General features: G+C 42.1%; 1 protein-coding gene across 2 annotated transcripts; it reads right to left on the bottom strand.

The window, feature by feature from the left end:
* GPRIN2 (G protein regulated inducer of neurite outgrowth 2) lies at positions 1-25,898 on the bottom strand (the record flags this gene model as incomplete). 2 transcript variants are annotated; one of them, XM_084210382.1, is made up of 2 exons in its annotated part: positions 25,793-25,898; positions 1-1,805 (listed from the first exon to the last, which is right to left on the bottom strand). In XM_084210382.1, exons 1-2 carry the CDS (start codon positions 25,833-25,835, stop codon positions 1-3), a joined length of 1,848 nt encoding a protein of 615 aa, XP_084066508.1. In that variant the 5' UTR covers positions 25,836-25,898. The 2 variants fall into 2 exon arrangements, with proteins under 2 accessions (XP_084066508.1, XP_084066509.1); XM_084210383.1 differs by lacking the exon at positions 25,793-25,898 and adding an exon at positions 2,744-2,847.

The following is a 25,898-nucleotide window of genomic DNA, read 5'->3' as shown; positions in this document are numbered from 1 at the left end:
TCACTCCACTGCAGTACTGGAGCGAGCACAACAGCTTGGATATCTCAGGGAATGCATCATTGTTCTGAAAGGCCTTTTTTTCCCAGTTTTTTCAGCAGGTTGCTCCTCATTACTTTTCTCAGCTGCCTCAGCAGGCTCTGTCTGGAACTGCTCTATTTGAAACTCGAGATGTTTTTGAATGGCTACCCCGAGGACTTCCGGATCCACAGATGCCCCATACACTTCCCACGTCATTCCTTCATCATCCCATCTCACTTCACGAACTGGAGATTTGGGGGCCTCCAAGCCTTGCTCCAGGTTCACCTCTGGGAACACGTGTGAGTGACCTTCTGCTGCAGCTGCTGGGCTTGTTGCCACCGATTTGCATTCCATGGTTGGAAGAGTTTGTACCTCGGCATCTCTGCGCTCCAGGGCCGGTTTCAGGCCTTTGGTTATGTCATTCATAGAGGTCATAGTCCACATATCCTTAGTTGTCACTGCCATGTCTGCACCTTGCTGGCTGCTCAGGGCAACACAGGCAGCCTCGGCTTCTGGAGGAGCTCTCTCCTGCGGAGCAGGTTGCAGTTGTTCTCCAGAAACGTTACAGCACTTCAGGATTTTCTTGGCATCCAGGCCTGATTCACTTACTGAAGACACCAGCTTAGGATATGTCAGAATGTCAGAAGCAGAAAAGGGATGAAAGTAGCCAGGTGCTGCCTGCTCTTTTCCCGTCTCACTGACGGAGCACACCAACCGTGGGATGAGCTGGATGGATGGGATGGGCAAGGAGTGGCAATAGGCTGGGATGGTGGCGTCTGCCTTCAAGGTGTCCTGCCTGAGACTGCAGGGCCCCGCTGAGTTGTTGTGAACCGTCATCACCATGGGGGAGTAGGCAGAGTTTGGAATACTACCGTAAGTCAGACCACCATGAATAATCCCAGGGGCTTGACTGAACGTTGTCCTGTTTGGGAAACCATTTCCAGGCATGTGGGGTCCCAGAACAGCAGTGTGAAATGTGCCAGGATCTGTGTAAACAGTAGTGTTACGTGGAATACTGCCACTGTCAAAGGTATTTGTGGGTACTTGCTGGTCTCTAGGTAGGACTGGAAGATGAGTCACAAGGTTTTGATAGTGAGATGTGTTTTGATTTGTTTCTGATCCATAGCTCTGCGTTTGGAAAGACATTCTAGCCACTGGCGGACCGTGCCTGCAGCCAGAGGAGCTTAGGCTGGAGTGAGTAGCACTGGTTTCTATGTGAGTGACATGAGTCTGCTGTTTGCAGCTGCAGGTTAGGTCTGAGTGGCTTCTCTGAAGGGCAGGTCCTGATTCCTCCATTTTACACATGCCTTGCTGGTGAACAAAGCAGGCTGAAGAAACATTCTCAGCAGTGCTGCTCTTCACACACATCTTAGTGTCCCCCATTCCCCAGGATGCTGAGGACTGTTCAGTGACAAGAACATGGTTTGTATTCTTAGTTCTTCTCTCTGAATGGTCATTGGCTGACTGGTCATTTATGGTTGGGACCTCTGATCCAAGTCCCATCATTCCAGGCTGTGAGGAGGACCATCCAAGACTCTGTGCACTCCTTGCATCACTCCTGTTTTCCAGGATATGGCAGATGGTGCTACTATGGCTTTTCTTCAGCTCCTGTTTGTTTTGCCTTTCCTCTAAACTCCTTGAGTGCCCAATACAGGCCAGATTTGAGGAGCTCTTGGACAGGGGGTGACTGTTGACATTCAAGAGACTGTGACAAGTAGAACTTAGTGAGTCCTGGTAGCAATGGGTGTGGAGCTGGTGGCTGTCAGATGACATGGCGAAAAACAGACCTGCAAGAAATGGTGGAAAAGAAAAAGACACAATTTAAGTAGGAAATAAATGTACTGAAAACTATAATCTCTACTGACCTTCTGCTTGGGCTTCTCACCTTTCACAGTTCACAAGTACTTTCTAAAAAGCACAGTACTCTCAGTTGCCATTTCAGTTTCCCCAAAGAGTTTTTCCCTAAATTAGATGCAATATTTTTTAAAATTCTGGTGGGTTTTTTCCCAATTCATAAAACACAAAAAAATCCTCCTTGGTTTCTATCTTTTAACAATTACTATCTCAACATTACCAAGTATCATCTCCCCAAATTCACTGGAGCCATTTTTGGGTCATCCAGAGATGTCATGTAACCTAAGCATAGACAGAAGTATTTTCAAACTACATAACTTTTCACCACAGTGGTCATTAAGCCAATGACATTAACTGTATCATCAAAACAAAAAAAAAACCCTTTCACTTTTAGTCTCTTGACATTGTAATTTTAGAAGTTATCCAGTCACTGATGGAGCTTTTAAACCTTAAAGCTGCAACAACTGAACAAGTTCTCCCTTTTCCCCATACCTTTCCTAACAAGCTTCTTGATATTTCATGTTACAAGAAGATCACTGTTTTAGTCCACCATTTTCTCCGACCCCACACAAGTGTACAGCAGGTATGGACAAAGTTGTTTTGACCCCCTGTGACAAAGATGACATGAAATGACCTCTACCCAAGGAAATGACCTCTACCAAGCCAGCGTGGAGTCACTGCCAGTGTTCCCAGAACAAATAATTCTGGGCAGCACTCCAGCTTGTGCTCATCTCTGCCACCACAGGAGCTGGCTGCAAAGAGGGATCCAGTGAAAGGCTGGAGGTGAAACTCCTCTCTCTCTGTAAGGAGAATCTGCACCTCAGCACTGGCTCTGTTAAGGGTGCATGCTCTGGGCTCTCAGGCTGCTCACCTTTGCAAATCCATGCTAGCTGTGGAAGGTGTGCACTCGTGACACCAGAGGCAGGGTAAAAACAAAACAAGAAAATCTTTAGCCAAAGCCTTGCAGTTCTTCTGTCTCTTTTTATAGTGGCCTCCGTCATTTCTATTTTTAGAAAACCTTTATTTCTACCAGTTGGTGCAGTACCCTAGGCATTATTAACATTAATGTTAGCAGTTTCACATCTGAGGGGAGTTGTGATTGAAGATTTTGAATCTCACCAGATTTAGAGATCCATTTTTGCTGATTGAATCAGATCTTCCACTGATTGACTGCACATATTGCCTTGATGTCTCAAGGGTGTTGCAACATTTGTAAAACTAAAGTTATTTTAATATGCTCATATATATCTATATCTACCCACACAAATACATATGTCTTTTCCACAAGAACTCACTGTGTTGAGCAGAAAGATCCAGAGTACTTGTGCATTGCTTCCAGGCCAACTACTACCAGATAGTTTGTTGTGCAGATGTAGAGAGTGAAAGCCAGAATTTCTCATTTTAGACAACTTTCCCTCAGATACACTCTATGCACTCTGCTTCCTTAGCAGGTCTCTCACAGAAACCTGCACAATTTCTTGTGCACTTTATCACTAAAATAAAAATGAATGTGTGGAACAGGAAAGGTACATACACATGGTGAACAAAAGCACTCTGCAAATGTCACAGGGAAGTTCACTCCTGCCATCAAGGACACCGTGGCTGCAAGGGCTCACATTCCACACTCTCATATGTGATCCTTTTAAAGTGATATTTACAGGCTTCAAGAGTCACGAACCAGTGTAACAGATAAGAACATGCCTTTTGCTCCCTCTGCCAACCAAGAGCTCTACAGCTGATCCAGGCAGCTATCAGTGCTTGCAATTAATTCCCTTTCCATTGTAAATGTCTGCAGGCTAACAGGCTGCAATTTTCCCATCACCTGAAATTCACCTGTGTTGGCTGTTTTCCATGATGAAATTAAATTGAGCATAACAACATTAAAACATAATATATGCAATCACAATCTTAAAAAAAATTCTCATTGTGGGTTGTTTATCAGGGACTTGTGACCAGCAGCAATCTCCTCTAGCATAGGGTTGCTCCAATTTGGACTGTATACAGAAAAAAGGTGAATTCCCATCCTACATATATGTTACCTCTGCTGCAGTCACTTCTGCATGAGTATAGTCTGCCACAGGGTTCAAAGGAGTCAAGAGGATTAAACACCAGAGCAATAGCTACCTACAAGGTGAAAACCTTACATTTAATCTCTTTAAAAGATAACACCTGCAAAGGCTCTCACACACACCTGGATGAAACAACACTTACTAATGGCAATCCTCAGACACAAATATTGAGACTCAGATGAAAGGAAGCTTCAAACATATCCTGTTACAAACGATACAAGGCTGTGGGGAGCTTGAAGGGCTCTCTTACAAAGTTTAGAGCATTGAAATACGTACATGTACGCAGAAACAAAGGCTCTATTTGCTTTCTTTATGTAGCAATGGACATTGCTGCAGAAGCCTCTGTAACTGAAAGAAGTGATGCATTTGAAACTGATTTGTCACCTCACACGGAACACATTCAGATGGCTGAAACAGGCCAAACATAGTGACATCACTGAAAGCAACACCCAGGGTGATGCTGGCAAGGAAACCTCCAAAGAAAACTCGGAACACATTTATTTTTGCCCCACTACAAGTGAAATCATGACCAAACATGGGCCAATGTGACACATATTACACATGTACACGTAGAATATTCTAACCAGCTACTCCCAACAGCATCTGAACATTGTTGCTCAGACAGACCAGTGTTCCACACTAGCATAATTGTAGTTACTCTCCTTTGTGCTTGGGCCTTCCCAAACTCTGCATTTCACGCATGCACTGCTGGCACTGATTGCTCAGGATGCACGAAAATTCCCTGAGAAGAGGCCCAACACTGCACACACACCTCCCGAGGTGCCAGACCTCCCACCGTGCCCAGGGTCCAGCCCATGGCTTCTGGGAAAGGCTGGGAAGCAGAGGGGTCTGGCTGGTCCTTCCCACACCTCTGCCAGCGAGGGGCTGGGTCACATCCAGAGAATGAGGTGCCAAACCTCATTTTTATAATCCAACCCCAAAACATGGAACCTCTTCAATGTCACAGCCATGCAACTCCTTTGTATTTTGTGAATCAGCTAATCAGGAATGGATTACCCACATGAAACATGGATAGAAGCACACTGATTTTGTGGGTACATAGCACCCAAACCAACTTTCTTTGTGCGTGCTGAGTAGAGCAGACTGCTTGGTTTAACTTTCATTTTTAATATGTAAAAATATAACTTATAGGAAAGGAATTTTACTCATAAATATCTATTTTAAGTTCTGAGTCTGTCTGAAAGATTTTGATTTGAAAGAAAATTCATACCTGAAATTCACACCTGAAAACACAAGAAAGTATGAATTTTTGAGGCAGTTACTCTGCTATGAATATATAGAAAATTGTTAGACAAGCAGAGAAAGGATTAGGATAGAAATGGAATTAACATCCACTATTTTTGGCTTAGCTTCAGATAGCTTATGAGGGGATCTAGGCTGCTTTCACTAATTCCACTGAACTACTTTAAAGCAACAAATGTGTATTTTGCTATGACTTATGATTAAAGTTTTGACCTATTTATTGCACCAGTAAATTTAGTCTCAAAATATTAAATACAATGTATGTTATCAATTGAAAGACATTCGCTGCAAATTAACTATGATTCTAAAATCTTTTGGTATTTTTGTACTCCATGCATGTACTTTAACTGAAATTTTGACAACATTCTCATCTTTTAGTTTGAAACTGTTCCCCCTTGTCCTATCTGCCCATGAAAAAGTCCTTTCTCCTCTTTTTTAAGAATCCTCCTTTAGTCCTTTGTTACTATAGGAAGTTAACAGACAGTGAGGCAGTGAGAATCACCTGACATGTTGAACAATTCAAGTTAGCTGCAGAACTTGGGAAGAGTCAGAGAAATGTAATACTATTTACTAGAAATATGCATGCAACGCCAGAGACTTCTCTAAATCTTACACAGTCATTTTTCCTTTATATAACTCCAATGGTCAATCCACAAGTCAAGATTTGTAATCATGACTGCAGCTGTTTCACCCATCTTCACTTAGCTGATCATGCAAGAAAATTTTTTTCCTTAATTTTATGCTTTTAAAATCAGCATCTGACTGCAAAATAAGTCATAAAATCAAAGCCAGTTTCAGGGGTGAGAGCACTAATATGAAAATGTGGAATTTGGAAAAGCTAAACAATCTGATCCATACCACATTTTTGGGTGATGATTTATTTTTGGATGCTGACCAGGACCCTCCATGGCAGCACTAGTCCTTTCAGAGAAGACACCTTCTGAGAAGTGTTAGGGGGTTGCAAGGTCTTTGTCCTGAATTTGTTTCTTCATTTGCATCACTCTGGCCCTGCTGTGCAATAATCAGCTGCACAAAGCATGCATAGAATTTCTGCAACACCAAACTCCAAGGCAAACACAATTATATTTTGTACAAGAAGAACAGTGTCATTTTAATTAACTTAAGGAATATACTTGAATAGAAGGCTGCTAGATACAGGTTCTTAACTTCATTTCATGTTTTTTACAACACCACGGTTATAAATTTGAAATTAAGAGCAGTTTATGGCTAAAATGATGGCACTTTAATTACACCCTAAGGGGCAGCAGTCACTTAGCCATAAACACTGCTGACCCCTCCTGGGGCTCAAGACAGCACATTCAGGAAAACCTGCATTTCTGCCCAAACAGCCAAGCTCCCTCAGGTACCAGAAGCAATTCAGTATATTCACACTGGGTTCTCTTCAGGCCTGGTATTTTACAAACAATGTGTCTTCCTTACTGCAATCTACGACTAAACTTCTAACCAACTAATATGATAGTCATTTCTTTTAGAGCTGTACTAATTTTAAAGAAACTTATACCATCAAAATAAAAAAAAATAAGAGTGTGCTTATGTCTAAAAATTATCCTTGCTTGCCCACAGGGAAAACTACTTGCACAAGATAAGAAAGATCTGTTTTGCTTTAGACAAAGATTGGTATGATAGCATTATGAGATCCGATGGCCTCTCCCTAACTACTACTACTGCTACTGAAGGAAATGGTTCATTAACAATAATCTTTAACATTTACATTGGGGGGAGTCAAACCACTCGAGAGGCATTGGCAAAACAGGATTAACCATGGTAAAAAGCTTAGAGATTCAAGTGTCTGGGATTAGGAGTTTTGTTGTTGCTGTTTTTAATTGTTATTTTATTTTGGTAAGGTGCAAGTGAAAGGAATAAACAGAGGAGTTACAGTAGGGGAAAGAAATCACTTGTCAGGGAACATAAAAAAATTTCTCTAAATTCTGTCAATACAAAAAATAATTTCTCTAAATTCTGTCAGCTAGATTAATAAAGATTCAGGTTGAGACCCCAATCACTTAACCTTTAATCCATCATCTTTCTGTGGGCTTTCCATTTTGGAATAGCATTATAAACAAACCATGCCTTGTTCAGTTTAATCTGCTAATGCCCTTTTGTAAATATTTTCTATCATCCTAAGTATTTCCAAGTATCAGCCAGATCTACAGGACAGAGTGGCTTGGGCCTCCAGAGACACCAGCAGACAAACACAACGGGCCAGTGCACACTGGATGCAAAGGAATGGGGCTGTTTTCCAGTTCTGCACTGCAAGAGGCACCGGGGACAGTGGGGCCATGGCACTGGGACCATAACTCACAAGGAGGAGGGGGAGTGCACTTGGCAGGCTGATAAACATGACAGCAGGAGAGCTGTGACCCTCGGTGCTCAGCACTGCCAAAGCAGAGCCCTTGTGCCTGATGCCCTTACAAGGCCACTGGTCACAGCCTCCTTAGTTTCTGCTCATAACTGCTTTGGCTGCCAGGCTTTCCTGAAGCCCTTCTGTCTTTTGCCCACCCTGTGCTGAGCACATTGGGCAGGTTTCTCTGAGTGACTGGTGCCAAGACTCAGAGTGAGGAGCCCCCTTTACCCTGAGTGTTAAGGACCCTCGGCTCTCTCCTTCCTGAGGCACAGCAGAGATCTCTTCCCCAAAGGCTGAGGGTGCCATGGGTGAACTGGTTACCAGTGGCCTCAGCAGGAGATAACAAATGAGTTGCCACATCAGAAAATGAATAGATTCCAACATTTGCCCATGCATTCACCTCAGTGTGGAACGACAAGGCCGCTGGCCACAGTGCCCACAGCTATCCAACAGTTTGGAAGAGCCATGCAGGAAGGTCAGCATTCTCTTTTAAGGAGCAGGGACAGCCCACAGCCCCAACAGCCTGAGCAGAGCTGGAAACTCTGAATTCTAAAGATGAAAAAGGCTAAAATGAAAGTGCCAGGAGAAAGGAGCCTGATAGGGATGAGCCAAAGGAGACAATTTCAGTGACACCTTCAGCTGAATTCCCAGGAAGGACAATTCACATGGCTGTAAATATATTATTGGAAAATCAGAGAGAGAAGCACTCTGTCACAAGGGAGGCGTGTGTCGGGACATTGTCCTGACACCACCACACGATTTACTACTGCAGCATGTGGCATCTTCTTTGCCACCTTTTTAATTTAATCATCTATCCCAGTAACAACTTCAAAAATCTCTTGGACTTCATCTTTTTTTAGCAGAATTTTATGAGTGAAACATTACTCCCACTATATCTCCATGTGTAGATCTGCCTCAGCATACAAACTACCCTACAATATACCAAACAGAGATATTGTACAGTCATGTTTTGATGCTCACTTTTACTGTTTGACAGCTCACTTCTTTAAAGCTCATCTCTTCAGTTAGAAGACTTAAAACTATAATTACAAATTAAATATGATGACATGGTCATTTAATCAGCTGTTTTCACCAGCTGGGGCTTAAAAAAATCAAATATAATGACAGCAGGCAACATTGACCTAGAATCATGCTTACAGTGAATAGTGCATGCCTAAAGAAGTGGTATATTAATACAATTGTCTTTCTGGCTTAAGCAGAACAGAATTAAAAAAAAATGAAACTGTTAATTCAGATGCCAGGATTATGCTGCTAAGAATTCATGGCTACTGATACCCACTGGTATTGCAGAAGTCCTGTGACAAAAATATTTGATAGTTTCTTTAGGAATTCATCTTTAATGTAGAAAATATGCAGTGGCCTATCCATATTTGGATTTATTTCAGAGACAGGCACTAGTGAGCCTTTTCCTCTTCACAGCAGGGCATCAAATCCCATTCCTTCACGTGTTCCAACTTGGAGAAGACACAACTGGTCTGGTGTTCAACAACTCATGCTCTTCAGAGCTCCACTTTTGTAGCCTCTCTTCAGCCCTGAGCAGACCAGCTTCAAAGCAACCCCACTGACCTGGAACTCTGCAGAAACACATGGCCATAGCTTTGCTCAGTAAGCCTCTGCCTGTCAGAGGCCCAAGCCTGCCAACTGTGTGAATCACAGCTTCCTGGGCAGCAGCATGAACTTAAAAACCATACAGAAAGCCAGAAGCACGCTTACAGCCTCCTTCCAGTCTCAGAGTACAGCTGGATATCAGCGCAACCTGCACAAGGGGCCAGCAGTTTGCACTTCCAACAAACTCCACCCAAACTGGCTCAGTGATTTGATATCTACTTGCAAATTCGTGTGTTTTAGTAGAAAATATTCAAGCAATCATTTTTATTGTTTGCTTGCAAGCTTAACAGCAACAGTTAGAGGGAAGGCACAAACTCAGCTTATCCCCCCTGCCCTATGGACATCCCAGCTTTGATGGCACTGCACTGCTGTGTGTGGGCAGTGGGACACCCCTCCCTGCCAGGTGGACACACCTGTGACACCTAAAGCTGTGTCCCAGCCTGTGTCAGAGAGTGCACAGTCTGTGTGTGTGCTCTGTGCTGGCTACAAGGAGGCAGAATAGCACAGAGCTGAGCCTGTCTAACGTGCCCAGGCTCCCCATAAAGCTCACTCCCTTGCCTCAGTGTTGTGCCAACAGAGATAAAAGCTTACAACCAGCTGCAGTGGCAGACAAAGGAAGCTCAAATCTGCCTTAAGAATACTGAATATACAAACGTAGCCACAAGCACAGCAGCTTTTCATGTTCACATATCATCCCTAATTGAAGGATGGCAATTCCTAGAGCATCATCAAACAGCAATAATGGGGATATAAACAAAGGTCTCCAAACATCTCCGCTAGGATAAAGACAATAGATTTAGACAATAAGATTGAAGGACGCTTCACCAAAATAATTAAGGATGGTTCATTATTCTTCAACATGTGATAGCTGAATCTCTTTCTTACCCAGAGAAACCTGGCAACTTACCTAGCAAAACCTAGAAATTTATCTTTATTGCTTGGTCCCCTGTTTCCCCCGTGACTGAACACTATACATGGGCCACAAAATCCCCTTCAGTTCTTTATTTAAATAAGAGCATTTATGAACTGTATGGAGAACCTTGGAGAAAAAAGGTATTCAAAACCACAATCCATCTACCTCTAGAAGCTGCTCTCAGTGGTGGCAGAGAACAGACTGACTTTGACATGGTGGACTGACAGAAAAATTACTTCCAGAACTTAAAAACCAATTGCTCAGTAATTAGAAAGAAGAAACAATTGCTTTCTAATTCTGTCTGTGCTCACTGACATAGTGTATGACCTTGAGCAAGTCATTCCCTTTGTGACTCAGTTTACTCATCTGTGACTCAGAGATTAGATGCAGAAGCCCCTGATGTAGGTATTTAAAGGCTTAATTCATGATTGCAGAGCACTCTCAAATCCTAGAATAAAAGATATTAAATATAAGATGCTGAAGATAATGTATTCTGGCCCTTCTTTTGTAATATTTGGATTGGAAGAAATAAATAGTGCATCTCTACAGGAAATTCTTGTTGCATTTGCAGAAAACTCACCTTACCAGTAAAGGTCAGACACTATCTGTGCTTCAGAAGCATAAGTTTAAAGCATCCCCTGCAACTTTCCAACATCATGAGCACAAGTAATCTCAAGGATTTCAAATACTCAAACTCAGCAAAGTTTCTCAAATCAGGTCTTGTATGTATAAACTCTCTATACAATATGCATGCTGACAACATGTATATTGTATATGCAGGGTATATTAAGTAGCAATGATTAATTATTATAAGCAGCTTCATTAAATTTTCTAAGCAGAGTTGTCACAACTGCAGACCACATTTTCTTGCAGTGCCCCATGCACTTGTAGGTTTTTATTTACATAGTGAATTTCTCATGAAAAAAAGATTCTGTGACTAATATAAGCCTTCATTTCACACTGCAAGCTTTTATATATCCTTAAGCTGAAAAAGAGCTGGCAACCTCTATCCAAGGGGCTGAGTACTGAAAAGAACTAAAAAGGGGACTAGCTAATCGTGTTTCATAGCATTAAAAGGTGCCATTGTAGTATGAGGTAGCTTTGAAACAATTTAACCAAGGAATATGGCAAGAGGAAGTTTTCATTTCAAACATGGTGTTTTGTCATAAAAACCATTATGTCAAAGTGCAATTTCTGTCTCTCAGAAAAGAAACTGTCCCAGTTCATCTGTGGTCAAATCAGACCCACGTGGGGAACTATTATCTATAGTTTTCAGGGAACATCTGAAAGTGATGAAAGGGAACACTTCCTTACTCTCTCAAGACTGAGAGAAAAAAAACATTAGAGATTGGTTAGAGGAGAGCCCCTGCCTCCCAAGGCTTGATACCAGAGACTGGAAGGAGAAAAAATCCAAGACAGAATAAAGTTACAGCCCAAAGCAGCAGACTCAAGTTTGCAAATACTTTGTCAAATCCAAGTATGTGAAGGAGTTCCTCTAGAACTGATGTTTACACCCTATGTAAACAAACAAACTTCCCCTCCTCTTGGTTAATCTCAATCATAAACCAAGCTGCAGAAGTCTCCACTTCCTTATTAACATGTAATAATGTCAGAATCACAAAGTTTTGAGGTATAAATTTGAAACAACTCAAGAACCACAAGACAATTCATGTTCCTGTCAGCATTCAGTTGTCCTGTGTGCCATGGACAACTACAGAATAACTCTTCAGGCATTTGCTGTTAACTGCTAGCAACAAGATAGTGATTATAAAGAATAAAGGCTCTGCTACAGGAACACTTTGCCTTTCAAACATTGGTTTCACCATATTTAAGACTCACATAGACAGAACCCTAAGAAATCTGGTCTGACCTCAGCTATCTCTGCTTTGAGCAGGAGATTGGAATAGATGAATTCACAAGGTCCCTTCAAAAATTACTTTTTTTTTATTCTTTTCATAATAGGTGCTTTTATCCCTCAGTGCCAATGAATGCCATGTACCTTCTCAACCTGAGAAGCTGGAAAGTGCAGCTATTTTGTAATACTGAACCACTTTTAATTGATTAGTGGAACCTGTACATTTTACTGAAACCTGAGTACCTTTTACTGAGACAGGAATGATTTTGGAAAGGAAGCATAGAGGTGATCTATAGGAAAGAGGCAGTGACTCCAAAAGTTTCTTTCCAATCCATTAGCACCTCTGTTGTTACTACATCAACAAAATGACTCCACCCCTTTCACAGTTTAGAGGCTACTGAGAACCAAATAAAACTGCTATAACAAGATGTATGTTTTTCCTTGATGTTTCAAGAAGCACTGATCTACCCTGCTCAGTCATAAACACTGAACTTTCCCAGAAGATTCTCTGCAGAAAGCAATAATTTAATTTATTTTTTTTAATCAGTGTATGAGAGCTAGGGTGGCTTTGTGCATTCATCATCTGTCCAATTTCCATGTCAGGTTTGCTTAGCTTGAACTAGAAAGGAGTTGGATCTTTCACTTCAGCTCAGATGAACTGGTTTCTCTCAGTCTTTTGCACTGTTGACTGGAGTAAAGCTCTGCAAGTCAAATGAAGGTCTTACAACTGCTCAATCCCATTAACCTTCATTTGCACACTCAGGTGTGCCCTTGCTAAAGCTTAATTAGCAAATATTCTGCAGATGGAGAGACTCCTGCTCCTTTCTGTGCTTTGTATTAAATCCATACTGTGCACAAGTCAAGCCATAATTTTGCAAGAACTTCCCCACACAGGGACAGGCCAGTTGAAAGGTGTTCTTTCTTATGAAGCTTTTTTTGGTGCAGAATGATGCTTGGCTATAACTCACATGCTTAATGCTCACACACCAAACTATGAAAGACCTGGCTGATGTCAACTTCATTTAGTTGGCCTGACCCAATTCCCATGTTCTGAGTGCATCTACCTAAGCAGCCTCAAAGTGATATTTTTTCGTGATTCCTGTTGCTAAAGATAGTTTCTCAGAATTTTAACAGCTTTTCTAAATGGAAAAGGTCGTCTTCTTCCCAACAATCTCCCAAGCAATGAGAGAATACTCCTAAAGGAGAGTTCTTAACATACAGATGGACTACAACCTGCACAGCTATAGATTAATTCAATTGTTATAAGGCATCCATAGGAAATATTACATCAAATTATCTTAACCAGGGAAAAGCTCAGCAGTATCTTTCAGTTCACTGCCTTCTCTTTGTACCCCTTGTGCAGATATTCCTGACCACTGTACTCCAACACTTATTTTCATTCTCCCCCTCATTTTGCTTTTACAGAAAAGATCTCTCTCTCAGAACTGAAACGCTGCCCCCAACCTACCAGAAAAAAAAAAGAAAAATAAAAAAGGCTATTCAAAGTTTGTTTCATTCACATCTTCCAGAACTTTAATAACTCTGAGAGATACTGTGTGTGCATACAGCTTTATTGTTTACACCAGTTAAAATCTCTTATTTCTGTACAATGAAGCTGCAAGAATTAACTAAAAGGCCAGTGCCTGCATACCTCATGGTATGGCTCGTGGCCATGGAAAATGATTTAAGAAAAAAAAAAAAAGAGTTCAAGGCTGTCAAGGAAAGTAAAGTGCAACATCACTTGCAGCCTTTGATTCCTGCTGGACTGTTGCTCTTGGGCCAAAATGGTTTGAGACTAGAAGCAATGAAATATCACACACACCTGCCAAAGATACTTGCTGCAACAAAAATATTGGTATGATAAGAAAAATCAGATTTTTTTTTTCTGATTCATTGGAAAAAATACTTGAAGAACGAATACCATTAACAGGTATCTTTCAAGTTCCTAGCCTTGGAAAACATCATTCCTAGGCTTCATTCTCCTGCAAAATGTGTAACAGCTTGCAATATTCAAATACAAGGGACCAGAGTGAAGTACACTCCATCCTTATCTAAAAACATGAGCTTCCAGGGTAAAGGAATGAACAATTTAGTCTCTCTAACCTCCAGAAGAGTCCACTGGAGAAGAAACAAGACTTTGTTGCTGGTCTGCTCAGAAATAACCTGTCTGCAGTCAGGTGTAGCAGTATCTCACCGGTACAAGCAAATACCTCTGCTCATCTGCAGTGGTTAAAAGCAACCATTAATTTACCTTTTGTCATTGCCCTAACAGAAAGAAAGGAAATCAAACTTCAGAAGTCTAATGATCCTCAATAACAATTCTCCTCTGTTTTACCCTCCCTCATACATTTTTATTTTTCAAGTGCAGTTTGAATATGCATAGTTTACTATGGAAGGAAAAATGCTGACATGGTTATCTGATGGAAATTTATCACATTTTGTATTATAAACTAACTCTGACACTACAAGGCCATATACAATTTACTGCTCTTGTTTAAGCAGCCCAAAATAACTGTCAGATAAACTAAATTGCAATTCCAGCTTTCCCTGGAGTACAGTTACGATAAAATGTCTGGACAATAAAAGTCAACAAAACCTGATAAATGGAGAAGTGTTTATGGCATGAAAACACAAAGCCCTCATCTAATCCACCCTCCTGAATGAAAACTTCTCAAAACCTAATTGTTTTACACAGAGACTCCATGCAGAGGTCTCTAAACTCAGATCTTACTACAGCTGATGTACTGCAAACATTCAGACGAACTAAAACATGCAAACAACCGTCTGTAGGCTTTCAGCAATCTCTTGGGGCAAGAAAACCACCAATAGTTTTGTATTTTGTACTATATAATTACTTTGAAGCATGAGTCAATGGAAGAGAGGTAGATTTTGATCTATATAAGGTGCATCTCACTTCTGTCTGGGATCAGCATCTTGAAAAATGTATTTATTTTATCTTTCCTTTCCCATCACCTTTCATGCTTAGGGCTCACTAAATGGAAATAACTGCTTGCTCCCCCTCCCTTTTCCCTCTTCCCCTAAAATCCAGGAGTGCAGCAGCACAGACTCTTGCTTTTAATCACAACACATGCAGAAAACAGTCTTCTAAGGATTATTAACTAAATATTAATCTAGTGACAATAAAAAGTCAAACCAAATCAAATTTGTGACTTTGGGAAAAACATGTTTTGGTTTAAGAGAAAAATTTTGTTTGCCATTTTAAATAGAAATTGACCATTTATCTAGGAAGGTAAAGTGCAAAACAAAGCTGATATGCAGAAAGCACTGAAATATTCCTCAGATTTTTCTAGTGTTGGATAGTCCTAGGAATTTAAAAAACATGTGGTACACATGGTGGAAAATACTAAGGTAAATGATTCTCTGGCACATTAGTAGTAAAAGGCAGAAACTTAAAGCAATAAAATTTACACTTTTCTCTAATTTTTAGTATCCAAACACTAACATGCACACAAGAGATAATCAAAAAGCATTTTCATAAACTCACAGATATGCAGAGGAATAAGATGAACAAGCTTATGGGGTTTTTCTCCCCCACAGAAACAGTGACATGTATACTCTGGAAATATTTACCAAAAGACAAACACATGTAAGTGAAAGACATCAGCACAAAATAACCACCTTCTACAGAACTACATTAAATTCAATTAAAGCTTAGAGTTATAGTTCCCATCATTTCAGAAAAAGAGAAAGCTACCATTTCCTGGGATTTTCAGTGCAGCTATCAACCCCCTGCTGCCAACACAGCACTTACAGAAGCCTGGGTCTGTCTCTGTGCAGCTCCTCTCCCTTCCCTTCCCCTCATCTGCTTTGTTACTCTCCTGGCAAAGCACAGAGGGCTCGGTGTCCTCACAGGAGACAGAGAACTGCTGTGGTCCTTACCTTCCCCCCACTCAGAGATTGCACATCCAGCTTCCCTGCACAAGTTACTTGGAGGGCATTTAAAAACAGATGCTCAGAAATCTGAGGAGAACAAAAGCCCAAGGAGTTCAGATTTCCTCTCCTTGATCCGCCTGATGCTGTTGACACTAAGGTGAGCATATGATAAGGGGAAGGAGGTGGGATTGTCAGAGAGCATCAAAGGCAGGAGACTGGGAGATGGGGTTCCCTCTGCCTCGATGTGGTGCCCCTTCCTGGCTCCCCCTTTGGCTGGAGAGGAAATAAAATGGAGCCTAGGAGGGAGGGAGAGAGATAATCCTGCAGCTTCATCTGATTAGAGAAACTGGGCCTGTGCAGAGCTGGCAATGCCGCCAGGGAAGCACAGGGAGGGGAGGCACACAGGGGCAGGAAGAGGAGGAGCAGAGAGAAAGGAATAAAATTGTAAGGGTTAAAGGGAATTTATAAAGAGTATACAAAGGAACTGACTGCTGGGCCAAGGCATCCTGGTATGTGTTCAATATCAACCCTCATATAAAGGTGAAATCACCAGTAGGAAACACCCATTGCTTCCGGTAACGTGGAACAATCAGGAAAAAAACAAATCAAACCCCAAGCCCAGAATGCATCCGTCCTGCGGGCACAGACTGGGAACAAGGATGCATCCATGGACTGCGAAGAGTGAGATTGTTTGTGCTGAGCAGGGAGAAATGGAAAAAGCAGTATCCTACAGATAATTATCTAGATTGTGCCAAACAGGACACAATTCAGAAACCATTTTCTATTGCAAGTCATTTTCCAGAACCTGTTTCCACTTACTTACACACATCTTAGTTGAACCAAAGTGACTTCCAAGGAGCTCGTGCCAACACACGCATCGAGGAGCTCGCAGCTGAGGCTGCCCTCCCACAAGGCTCCCACTTGTGCCAGCCCCCTCTCCCACAGCTGGCACAGGTATTTCTGGGCTCACAGAGTGTGGCCATCCCCAGCCCTGCAGTGCTGCAGCCCTCAGGGGATCCCAGCCTGCCCTCCCTGCGGCGCTGTTTCCTTGCCCTTAGCCTGACACAGGGGCTCAGCCAGGCACGGGCAGGGTCCTGGGGGTGCTGCCACTGAGTATCCCCCACCCCATCCTCACCCAACAGGAATATCTTGCCTTGAGGAGACAGGCACACAGCTCCTCCATGCTGCCAGCTGTGACCTGTGGTGCACCAGGGAACATCAAGGACAGATGTGACCAGAGGAGTCTCGTCCCCATCCACAGTGGCCCATTTTTGTATAGAATCGCCTCTTCTGCTCACCTTTATGAGGGGCTACACTCAGTCCTTTCCCAAAGATCACTCCAAGTTTCCACATTGTGAGGCTGCTTTTACTCCTTTCTGACCTATTCCCTCCATTTAGAACTTCACACTAGGGAGGGTGGTTGGATCTCTAATGGAGCAAGGAGAAGGATGCCAAAACATCAGAAAAGAACCCTTTCAAGTCCTCTTTCTTTCTGTTCAGGAAGCAGTTAATAATTCTTGTAAACCACTTCCAGCAGTTCTCAATTTGCTCCTAAGCCTTCCTATCAGGCCTAGCTCATCTGAGACAGGGGGATCAACACCCCTCCCAAATGCTTTTAGGAATGTACAGTTGCTCCCTGAGTCTTCAGAATGGGCTGCAAAAACAGTAATTTCCTGTGTGCTTCCAGGCTTTGTTCCTAAGATGCACACCCCCACAGAGTCACTGAGCAATCACACCCTCGGGCTGCAGGTCAGGAAGCACTTTGGGGGTTAAGAGCCATGCACGGGTCAGCAGCAGCTTTCTGGCTGCATTATTTTACCTGCCATGTGTCACAGCAGCGAAGCAGAGCAGGCACTTGCAGTCAGCTCTTTGTGCTGACCTTGACATCCTTCCTGCCAGCCTGGAAACAGAAGTCCCTCGAACCTGTTCCTTCCAGCACATCCTTACAGCATTCCTGCTGGCCCGGGGTCATGCCCAGGCAACTCTTCCCATCCCATGGTATGGGACTGCAGTGGTGCTGCAGGGAGAGGGCAGCTCTACATCTTCCTTTTTTATTCCAGCAAAAGACCTTTGGCTGACATGGTGAGGCACACCCCTGGCACCTGTAGCTACTCCAACATTGTTCCAGTGGCCAGCCATGGAACAACTCAGTACGACCCTTCCGCTCCAATGCATCTTCCAAATGAGGGCCAGGTTGCCCAAATGACATCCCAAGAACAAAGAAAAGAGAAAATGTGAGGACAATACTGCACTTAGCTTTTCCCCTAAACCGTTTATAGAACGAAGTTGCAGGGCTTTCTTGCCCCAGATTTTCTCTGTCCAGCAAGGTTGACTATTTTCATTGAAAGCATCACAATGTGCTTACTGGAAGATACTGGTGATCAACTTTTACATCAACAGGTCACAAATCTGAGCATCCATAATGCAATTGGAATACAGCTTTCTCATTCTACATTTGATAAGAAAAGGTGTAAAACTGCCTCAAATTCAGATCTGGAGAATTCATTCTTGTATTTTTCTTTAAGAATGTTGATAGTTAAAGGAAGCTGAGAAATCAGTAGCCTACAGATCCATTAGGCCAAATCCAGACAATGCTGATGAATGCATTATTTTTCAAGAGAATGATTTCAGAACGGTTCTGCCACTGTGGCTCAGCCTGACTAGCATTCATGTTTTCCTGAGAACTCCACCCAAGCTTAGATATATGAGAATGTGTGTAATTTCATGAAATTAAAGTCCTATGTCCAGCCATGGAAGAAAGCTTTCAAAATTACTGTTAACTGATTTGGGTACTTGAGGGTCATATGAAAGCAAGCCACCAGCCCCCTGACTTTGAGTCACCTGGCGTGAGGAGAGGCAGTCAGCTCTGCTTGCCTGCTGAACAAGGGTACCACCCAGGCAGAGCTTTGGGCCTGCAGGCCAGCTTTTGTCAGTCTCCAGGGCAGCAACCAGGGCTTCTACATTCAAGAGAGGAGAAGTCCAGCCCAAACCCAAAAACCCCTTTATCCAACCTAAAATCCACTGGCACACTTTGGCAATCTACTCCTCTTCAGAAGAGGAAATGGGGTAGGAAAATCATCCTAATTGCTTGGTGCCTCCTAAAACCAGGTACTGAAGCCCTTCTCTCACCCCTTCCCATTTATAATCCCACAGTATTTTCTTGCCCTGCCTGCTGTCATTCAGAGCAAGTTTGCCCGCCAGGTGGGTGACCTGAACCCGCCCAGACTGTGCCTTCTGAACTCCTCCATCAGCCCTGAACCTGCCCAGCTCTGCTGCTCTTTGTGGGGCAGGTTGGAGTGCCCAAAAACACTGCCTGACATTTGTTTAAATCTCTGTCTGGAGGCTCTGCATGGAAACCCTGCAAGGCTGATATTTGTTGTCTGTTGATTCAAAGCCACTTAAGCCAGTGAAACTGCACCTTCCACCAGGCAGATTTTATCTTAATGCATTTCTGGGATATATTCTAGTCTTCCACAATAAGGCAGCCCTCCAGCAACAATATGCTGTCTTGTGGGTAACACTGCTCATTTGCCTGAATGTCATCTGCCACAGCCAATTTGGATCAGGTTTTGGATATCTCCATTGTAAAGTATTTTTGAGTGTTTCTGAAGAATAACAGCCCCTTAGCATAGTCTGGGAAAGCCTTCAAGATAATAACTAATGCACCATGGGCAAATTTAACTTTTTCTATGCCTATAACCAGCCAGAAGCTCTCCACTCCACATTCTACTTTTCCCTCATTGAAATTGGCATTCTGTATGCAGTGCCAGTTTTCAGTTTTTGTTTATACTGAGTGTAGGAGCTAGCATAACAAGTGTTCACACACACACTCAAGGCAACTGAAATGCACTGAGATTGTTTAAAAACATGAAACTGACCATCGCCTTCCATTTGACATAAACAGCAGGGTTGTTTCTAACAGAGTTCTATAAAGAGAGCAATTCTGTCAGGCAACTGATCTCACATTAACTTCAAACTTTCCAACATCCCAATTAATCACCACAAATATCATTCCATGAGGCTATGTGCCACATGTCTAACACATCTGTCAACATAATTTGTCTATAAACACTATATAGAGTTTTGGGCATAAATATAAACACTATACAGAGTGTTTCTATCCAGCAAGCATCATGAATAGTTCTGCTTCTTGTGCCTGGGAGAAGACAACTGCTGGTTAGACATCCCAATTATAGCAGACATGGTCTCTGAATAAGCCTCTATTCTGCAATTTTATTTTTCTCTGAAAAGGAAAATTATTTGTGTGGGTTTCTCTCATAAAGTCTCCATTAAGTCTGCCAGGTCACCTACATTTATCTTCATTGGGAATAATTCTGTAACACTACTGACATGACTTTTTTCAAGGAGCAACATAGATGCACTTCTCTTCTTTGCAGAATTAATCTTTTTGAAAGCTGTCAGAATTTTTAGACCTGTGAAAACTGTTGGTTTTGAGCTCTGTCATCTCCTTTCTTTTTCATCTTGGATATAAGAGCAGCTTTCTCAACAAAGCAGACCAGTTCTTTTGCCTTTATTTTACCTTGGCAGTTAGTGAGGCAGCCCACTGATAACAAACAATCTTATGTACTTCAAAGATTTAGCAAATCTCTACAAAGCACTATTTTTAGTTTGGTTATCAAATAAATAGAACAGTAGCTTATGGAGAATGAAAACAAGCTCCCTTTTTTAAGCATGTTTTGCAATAAGCCAAAGATGATATTGCACAAAACCTTACATCTCCTCTTAAATCAGGGGACTATCACATGGACACCCTGCTGCTCTACTTCTCCCAGATGTCATTTCCTCCCATGCACAACCACTAGAATGTCTTCCCTACACTTCTTTAATATCCATTAGCAGAAAGCAATAAATAATTGCACCAAAAAAACCAACCCTTCAAGCCAGTTTTGGGGTAGCTTTAAGCTGCCTTTCATGCAATAAGGGCTTTGGCCTTCTGTTAATTTAATCACATCTTCAGCTTCACCCTGCATTTGATTGCTAGTCTTCCATCTGTTCTGTACCCTCAACTGAAAAGGAGGGAAGCCAGGACCACATAAGCAGGCAGGGCTCCCAGAGCCTGCTTCCAGGAAAAAATCCCACTACAGAGCACCACACTTTGAGAAGTCACCACTAATTCTCTCCTTATGTGACTTGCCCAGCAGGACAATCTTGCAAGTTTGAATCTGACTTTTTTTTTCCAAAACTACATTCATGGAGATGCTAAGTGTCCTTGGTTTACTTTTGCAAATAATGTCATTAAAAAAAAAATTACTTGGTCTTTGAACAACACAGTATGAGAGTCTGTTCTAGATGTTAACTGGTGCCCAGGGCTGTAGAGAGAGTTTGTTTTACTCAATGGGAGTTAAGCATCTAACTAAAGACTTGAACTCCGATGCCTCAATTCCCACATGTAAAATGATGAAATGGGATCAGCAAGAAGCTGGGGAAAGTGCAAAGGAAAACACTACACAAGAGGAAAGTTCTGCAGCCTGGGAGCATAATTTGCCCTCATGCACTTTGAAAAAACGCAGCTCTGCAGCTCCAAGAAAGGCTTTGTTTTCCCATGTGACCCGCAATAATCCCAAACAACTCAGACCGCAGCCATCATAATGTCTCATGGCCTGTGAATCAGCTCCAGTCCACTCAAAATTCCTAATCCAGACTCCCTTTCCCTGGACAACAGGCCTGGGTAACATATCCATCCTCATTTCTTCCCCGAGCAGCAGGAGCTGCTTATCCTGGTCTCCCTGACTTCATCCAGGATATTCTGAGGAGAGGGTATCATGGAAGGAAGGAAGAGGGGCAGAGGCTTCAGGAAGGTTGGGGGGAAATTTGAAGAGGGTCTGGATCTAGTCCCTGGGGCTGCCTATAGAGAACCAGTCACCTCAGAGGCACAATGATCCTTGGTTAAATGAAACAGAATTATTGCACAACCAATACACCAGAGTGACATCCCAAATTAGACAGGAGCTGAGAGCAACCCCACTGTATGTTAAATAAGGCTTGCTGCACTAAGCCCTAGATTTCAGAGGAGCCCCACAGCAAGAGAACAATGCTATTTCAAATGTATCCAGTGCCAGAGGCAGTCCAGCAAGATGGAGTGTAAGCCCCAGGCTAGCTCTGCCTCCAATAATCTGCAGGCTTGACTCTGTGACAGATTGAAATGCAGTAATAGTGTTTATGCAACTAATTCTTGTTCTAATCTATTAGTTTATGTAACCTTTGCTCATGGACATACTGACTCATAGGTCTCAGGAATCTAAAGAAAATCTCCTTTAACTCTCTCCCATCCTTCAACCCCTGGTTGCCCAATAAACAGGTTGTCAGAGATCTTCATTCTCTGAGGAAAAATTATGTTGGCAATGGGAAAAAAGGTATCAGTTAAATTTCTCAAGCCAGTGTACTTCTCCATGCATACCAATAAAGTCATGTAATAAGCTCACCTGTGATGTGCAGGTGTCCTTCAGGTTAGCATTTCCAGCCACAGCATATATCATTTGAGCTGGGGAAGGCACAGCAATTGCTTGCTTGGCTCCTACAGAGAAAAAATACTGCTTTCTAGCATTTAGACTTTTTTTTTTCCCTGAATAAAACAAGGCAACAATATCTGTGTCAGTGCCACTTATTCTTCCTAGCTTGAAAGATTTATGTTCATCCTTCTCATATGTCTTGTATTTCCTAGAACATTCTCACATCTATTGTACGTGAAGAGCTAATCACAGGAACAGTGTGCAGAATCCCTTCTGCAGCAGCCACAACTCTGGTGATTACCACACAAAACGTGCCCACATCAGCTTATTTTATCCCTTCCTGGCTAGGCTCTAATATAGATTTTTGAAAGGATTGGAGTCAGAGAAACCCTTTTTGAGTTTTCTGGGTTGTGGGGGTTTTATGTTTGTTTTGGGTTTTTTTTGTTTTGTTTTTGGCTGGGGGGGGAGTTTCTGTGAGGGGTTTTTGGTTTTAGTTTGGTTTGAGGGGGGGGGTTGGGTTTTTTTGTTGTTTTGCCTGGGTTTTTTGAGGTTTTTTGCTGCCACTGGAATAGTTCACACAGCTGCTGCAATGTTGCCCTCATGACACTCGTTAAGTAACCTATACCTGATTTAATTTCTCTTTGCATCGAGGATTCCTACACAGACCAAACCTGACTGAAATCAACTGGAATCAAAAGTATTTGGACCAAACCCCATGGTATTGGGTGTATTTAGGAGACACCATCATGTATTTATGATGCATGCTGGGCACCATCAGTACTCGGTAAATACTCTGTAAATGGACCAGGCATTCCTCATTACTTGTTGCCAAAGCAGTGTAAGAATGGGCAGAGTGCCTCTCTGTAGTAGTTCCTCTGCTCGTGGGATGGTGCCCCAGTGGGTTCCTGGTCACACTGAAGCGTTTGCTCAGGTAGAGCCAGGAGCTGGGTCCCAGGGAGGTCGGCCAGTTCCAGCCCTGCCCTCTGGGGCCCCTTGCCAAGGAAATCCAGCAGGGACAGCCCCAGGATGGCGCCCGCTGGCCACCTCCTGGCCACTGCGCAAAGACAAAGGCATCGCTCACCCACGTGAAAAAACGACTTCATTATATGAAAGGTTTACTCTTTTTTTTCCTACAATCAGCATTTTAACTTTTTTTTCTTACATCTTTGACCCTCAAGATCTCCCTACAATCTTTCCCAGGCTTTTGAGCAACCTTTAATTCTTTTTAAACGCAAAAATGTATGGGACAACACCTATAAATCTGTTGCTGCTATACAGAGAGCAGTTTTAGGTGCACTGCAGAAACATCTTTAAGTTACAGATCTACAGCTTTCAGTCTGTGATTCCAAATGCTTCCAAAAAGAAACATCACCTTTTGCTCTCAGTTAAAAGTTTGTATCCCCTAAGGCTGTACCAGTTAGGGCTGTATTACACATGGTGTAATTGCTATGCCACATATATGATTTTGTGCTTCCCTGCAAACCTTAAGATGGATTAGTGTCTCCAGATTCACCTGCCTGCTCAGCAATCCCTCCCCATTTGTCTAATTCACATTATGTCTGGCCTAAATTTATTATCCCTCACTCAGAGAAGGTGAGGCTTAGGAAAAACCGTCTAAAATAAACACCGGTCTTGCCTTAGAGCAACTTCTGTTGTTCCCTACAGCTGTGTGAACAGCTCATTTTTCATGTGTACACATACAATCTTGCAAGGCCCTGTCAAAGTTATTGAGTTTAGATTACTCTTATCAAGGCCGGGAAGTGAACAGAACTGGAACAAAAAGTCAGATATTGCCCCCAAAAATCTTTAAAACCATGCAAGGCAGAGCTTCACAAGTGGTTTTCTCTGTGAAAGCCTCTACTTGTGTATATTATCTCTGAACCTGGAGTTTATTAATAAAGTAATTTTAAAAGGAAGATTTTGTATTCTTATTTTCTTAAAACATCATCCGCCAGCTAACTTTCTTAATGCAATTTACATTAGCAAAAAAACCTTGCAACCATAAGAATGCATTCTAGTAAAAGCAAACTTGAAATTCCTGTTATAAAGTACAGAAAGGAAAAGTCATTAGAAAGGAATAAAAGTTCATACTTTTCCATTTTGCTTCATACATTCAAAAAAAGTCACCTTTAAAGAACTTTTTGCTTTGCTCTATTATTTGCACCAAAGCCCAGCTTTGGACAGGAGGTGGTGCTATAGTCTGCGTAAATTTTGTTATTAGGCAACACCAACAGCTAAAGCTTACTAAAAGCAAAAGGAAAAGGTAAAAAAAAGAAACATTCTAAATCCTGTAGAAGTGCTAGCATGTAGACTTTACCTACAGGTGTTTTCATATCAGTAGGTATTCTGTAATATTGCTAAAAAGTTTTGTAAGAAGGCACTAAAATGTTTGTGTCTGTCAAAGATTTCAAAACATGATTATCAAAGCAGGGAAAAAAGCCTGTCATGCACAGCTCTGGGCAAGCTGTAACAGTTTTCAGTTTTTATGTGGCCAAGGCTCTGGTGAGCAGCTCTGGGCCATGAGGAAACTGATGAAACAGTGGAAGATTTTTGCAGCTCCAGTGAGAGCATTCTGTCTGCCTCTCCCTGAAGAATGTCAAGGTTTGCTGCAGGGTCATATTTACTGGGCCAAGATGAAATTGCCAAAGCAGGAATCCAAACCCCATGCCTCAGTTAATGCTCTTTCCCCCTCTCTCCTTTCTTCTTTTGCTGACTTTTTCCTCATGTCCATCTAGAAGCACCAAACATGGCATCTTTTGAAGATTTTTTTCTTGCTTTCCATGTTGCCCTGTCTCCATCCCCATTTTCCACCTGTAATTTTACTGGGAGAGCTATTCTGGATTGCAGTCTGCTTGACAGTGACTACCATCAGCCAAGCTGAGAGAAAACAATTGTGGAAGACTGGTTCCCTTCTGCCTGCACTTCCTCTCCCATTCTCATCTTTTCTTTGGAAAGGAAGCTAACAAATGACTCCCAGAATTGATCCAAGGGGGATTTTCTAAGAAAGCAGATCTTTCTTTCACATATTCCTTTCTGAAACTATCAATTATCCAGAGCCTGCTAAAGCCAAGAACTAGGTGTCAAACCAAGGCCAACAGCAGATTGTGGGAGAAATTCTTATCTCAGTTACACAAGTCTGGATCCGGAGGAACTCCAGTTATTAAACAATCTATAAAATTAGGATAACAATAAGTATTATTTCGAAAAGGTTTGTGATGATTAACTACCAGTAATTAATGCTGGTATAGAAATCAGGCAATGGTTGCCTGGAAATGAAAGGCACTATAGAAATTCTAAGTACTCATTATTTCTGCCATTTGCAATTATACTTTTCAATGTAATCTATTTGTTGTAGTCAGGGTGCCCATCAATGCTCCCTGCAGATCTCAATCTATTGTTCATGAATAATTCACTGGTCTCAATAACATTAGTTCACATTTCATTGGGGAAAAAAAAAAGTTTGCCTCTTTCTAGACGCCATTACAGATGAAGGTACCACCAACATAAAAGTCAAAATTCACAAACACAAGGGAGTTGGTGTGAAGGCAGAAGAACTTGAACATATTTC

Source organism: Fringilla coelebs (assembly GCF_963513975.1).
Source record: "Fringilla coelebs genome assembly, chromosome: 8".
Taxonomy (NCBI): domain Eukaryota; kingdom Metazoa; phylum Chordata; class Aves; order Passeriformes; family Fringillidae; genus Fringilla; species Fringilla coelebs.
Note: the sequence above shows the minus strand (reverse complement) of the source record. Positions and strands in the feature narration are given on the sequence as shown.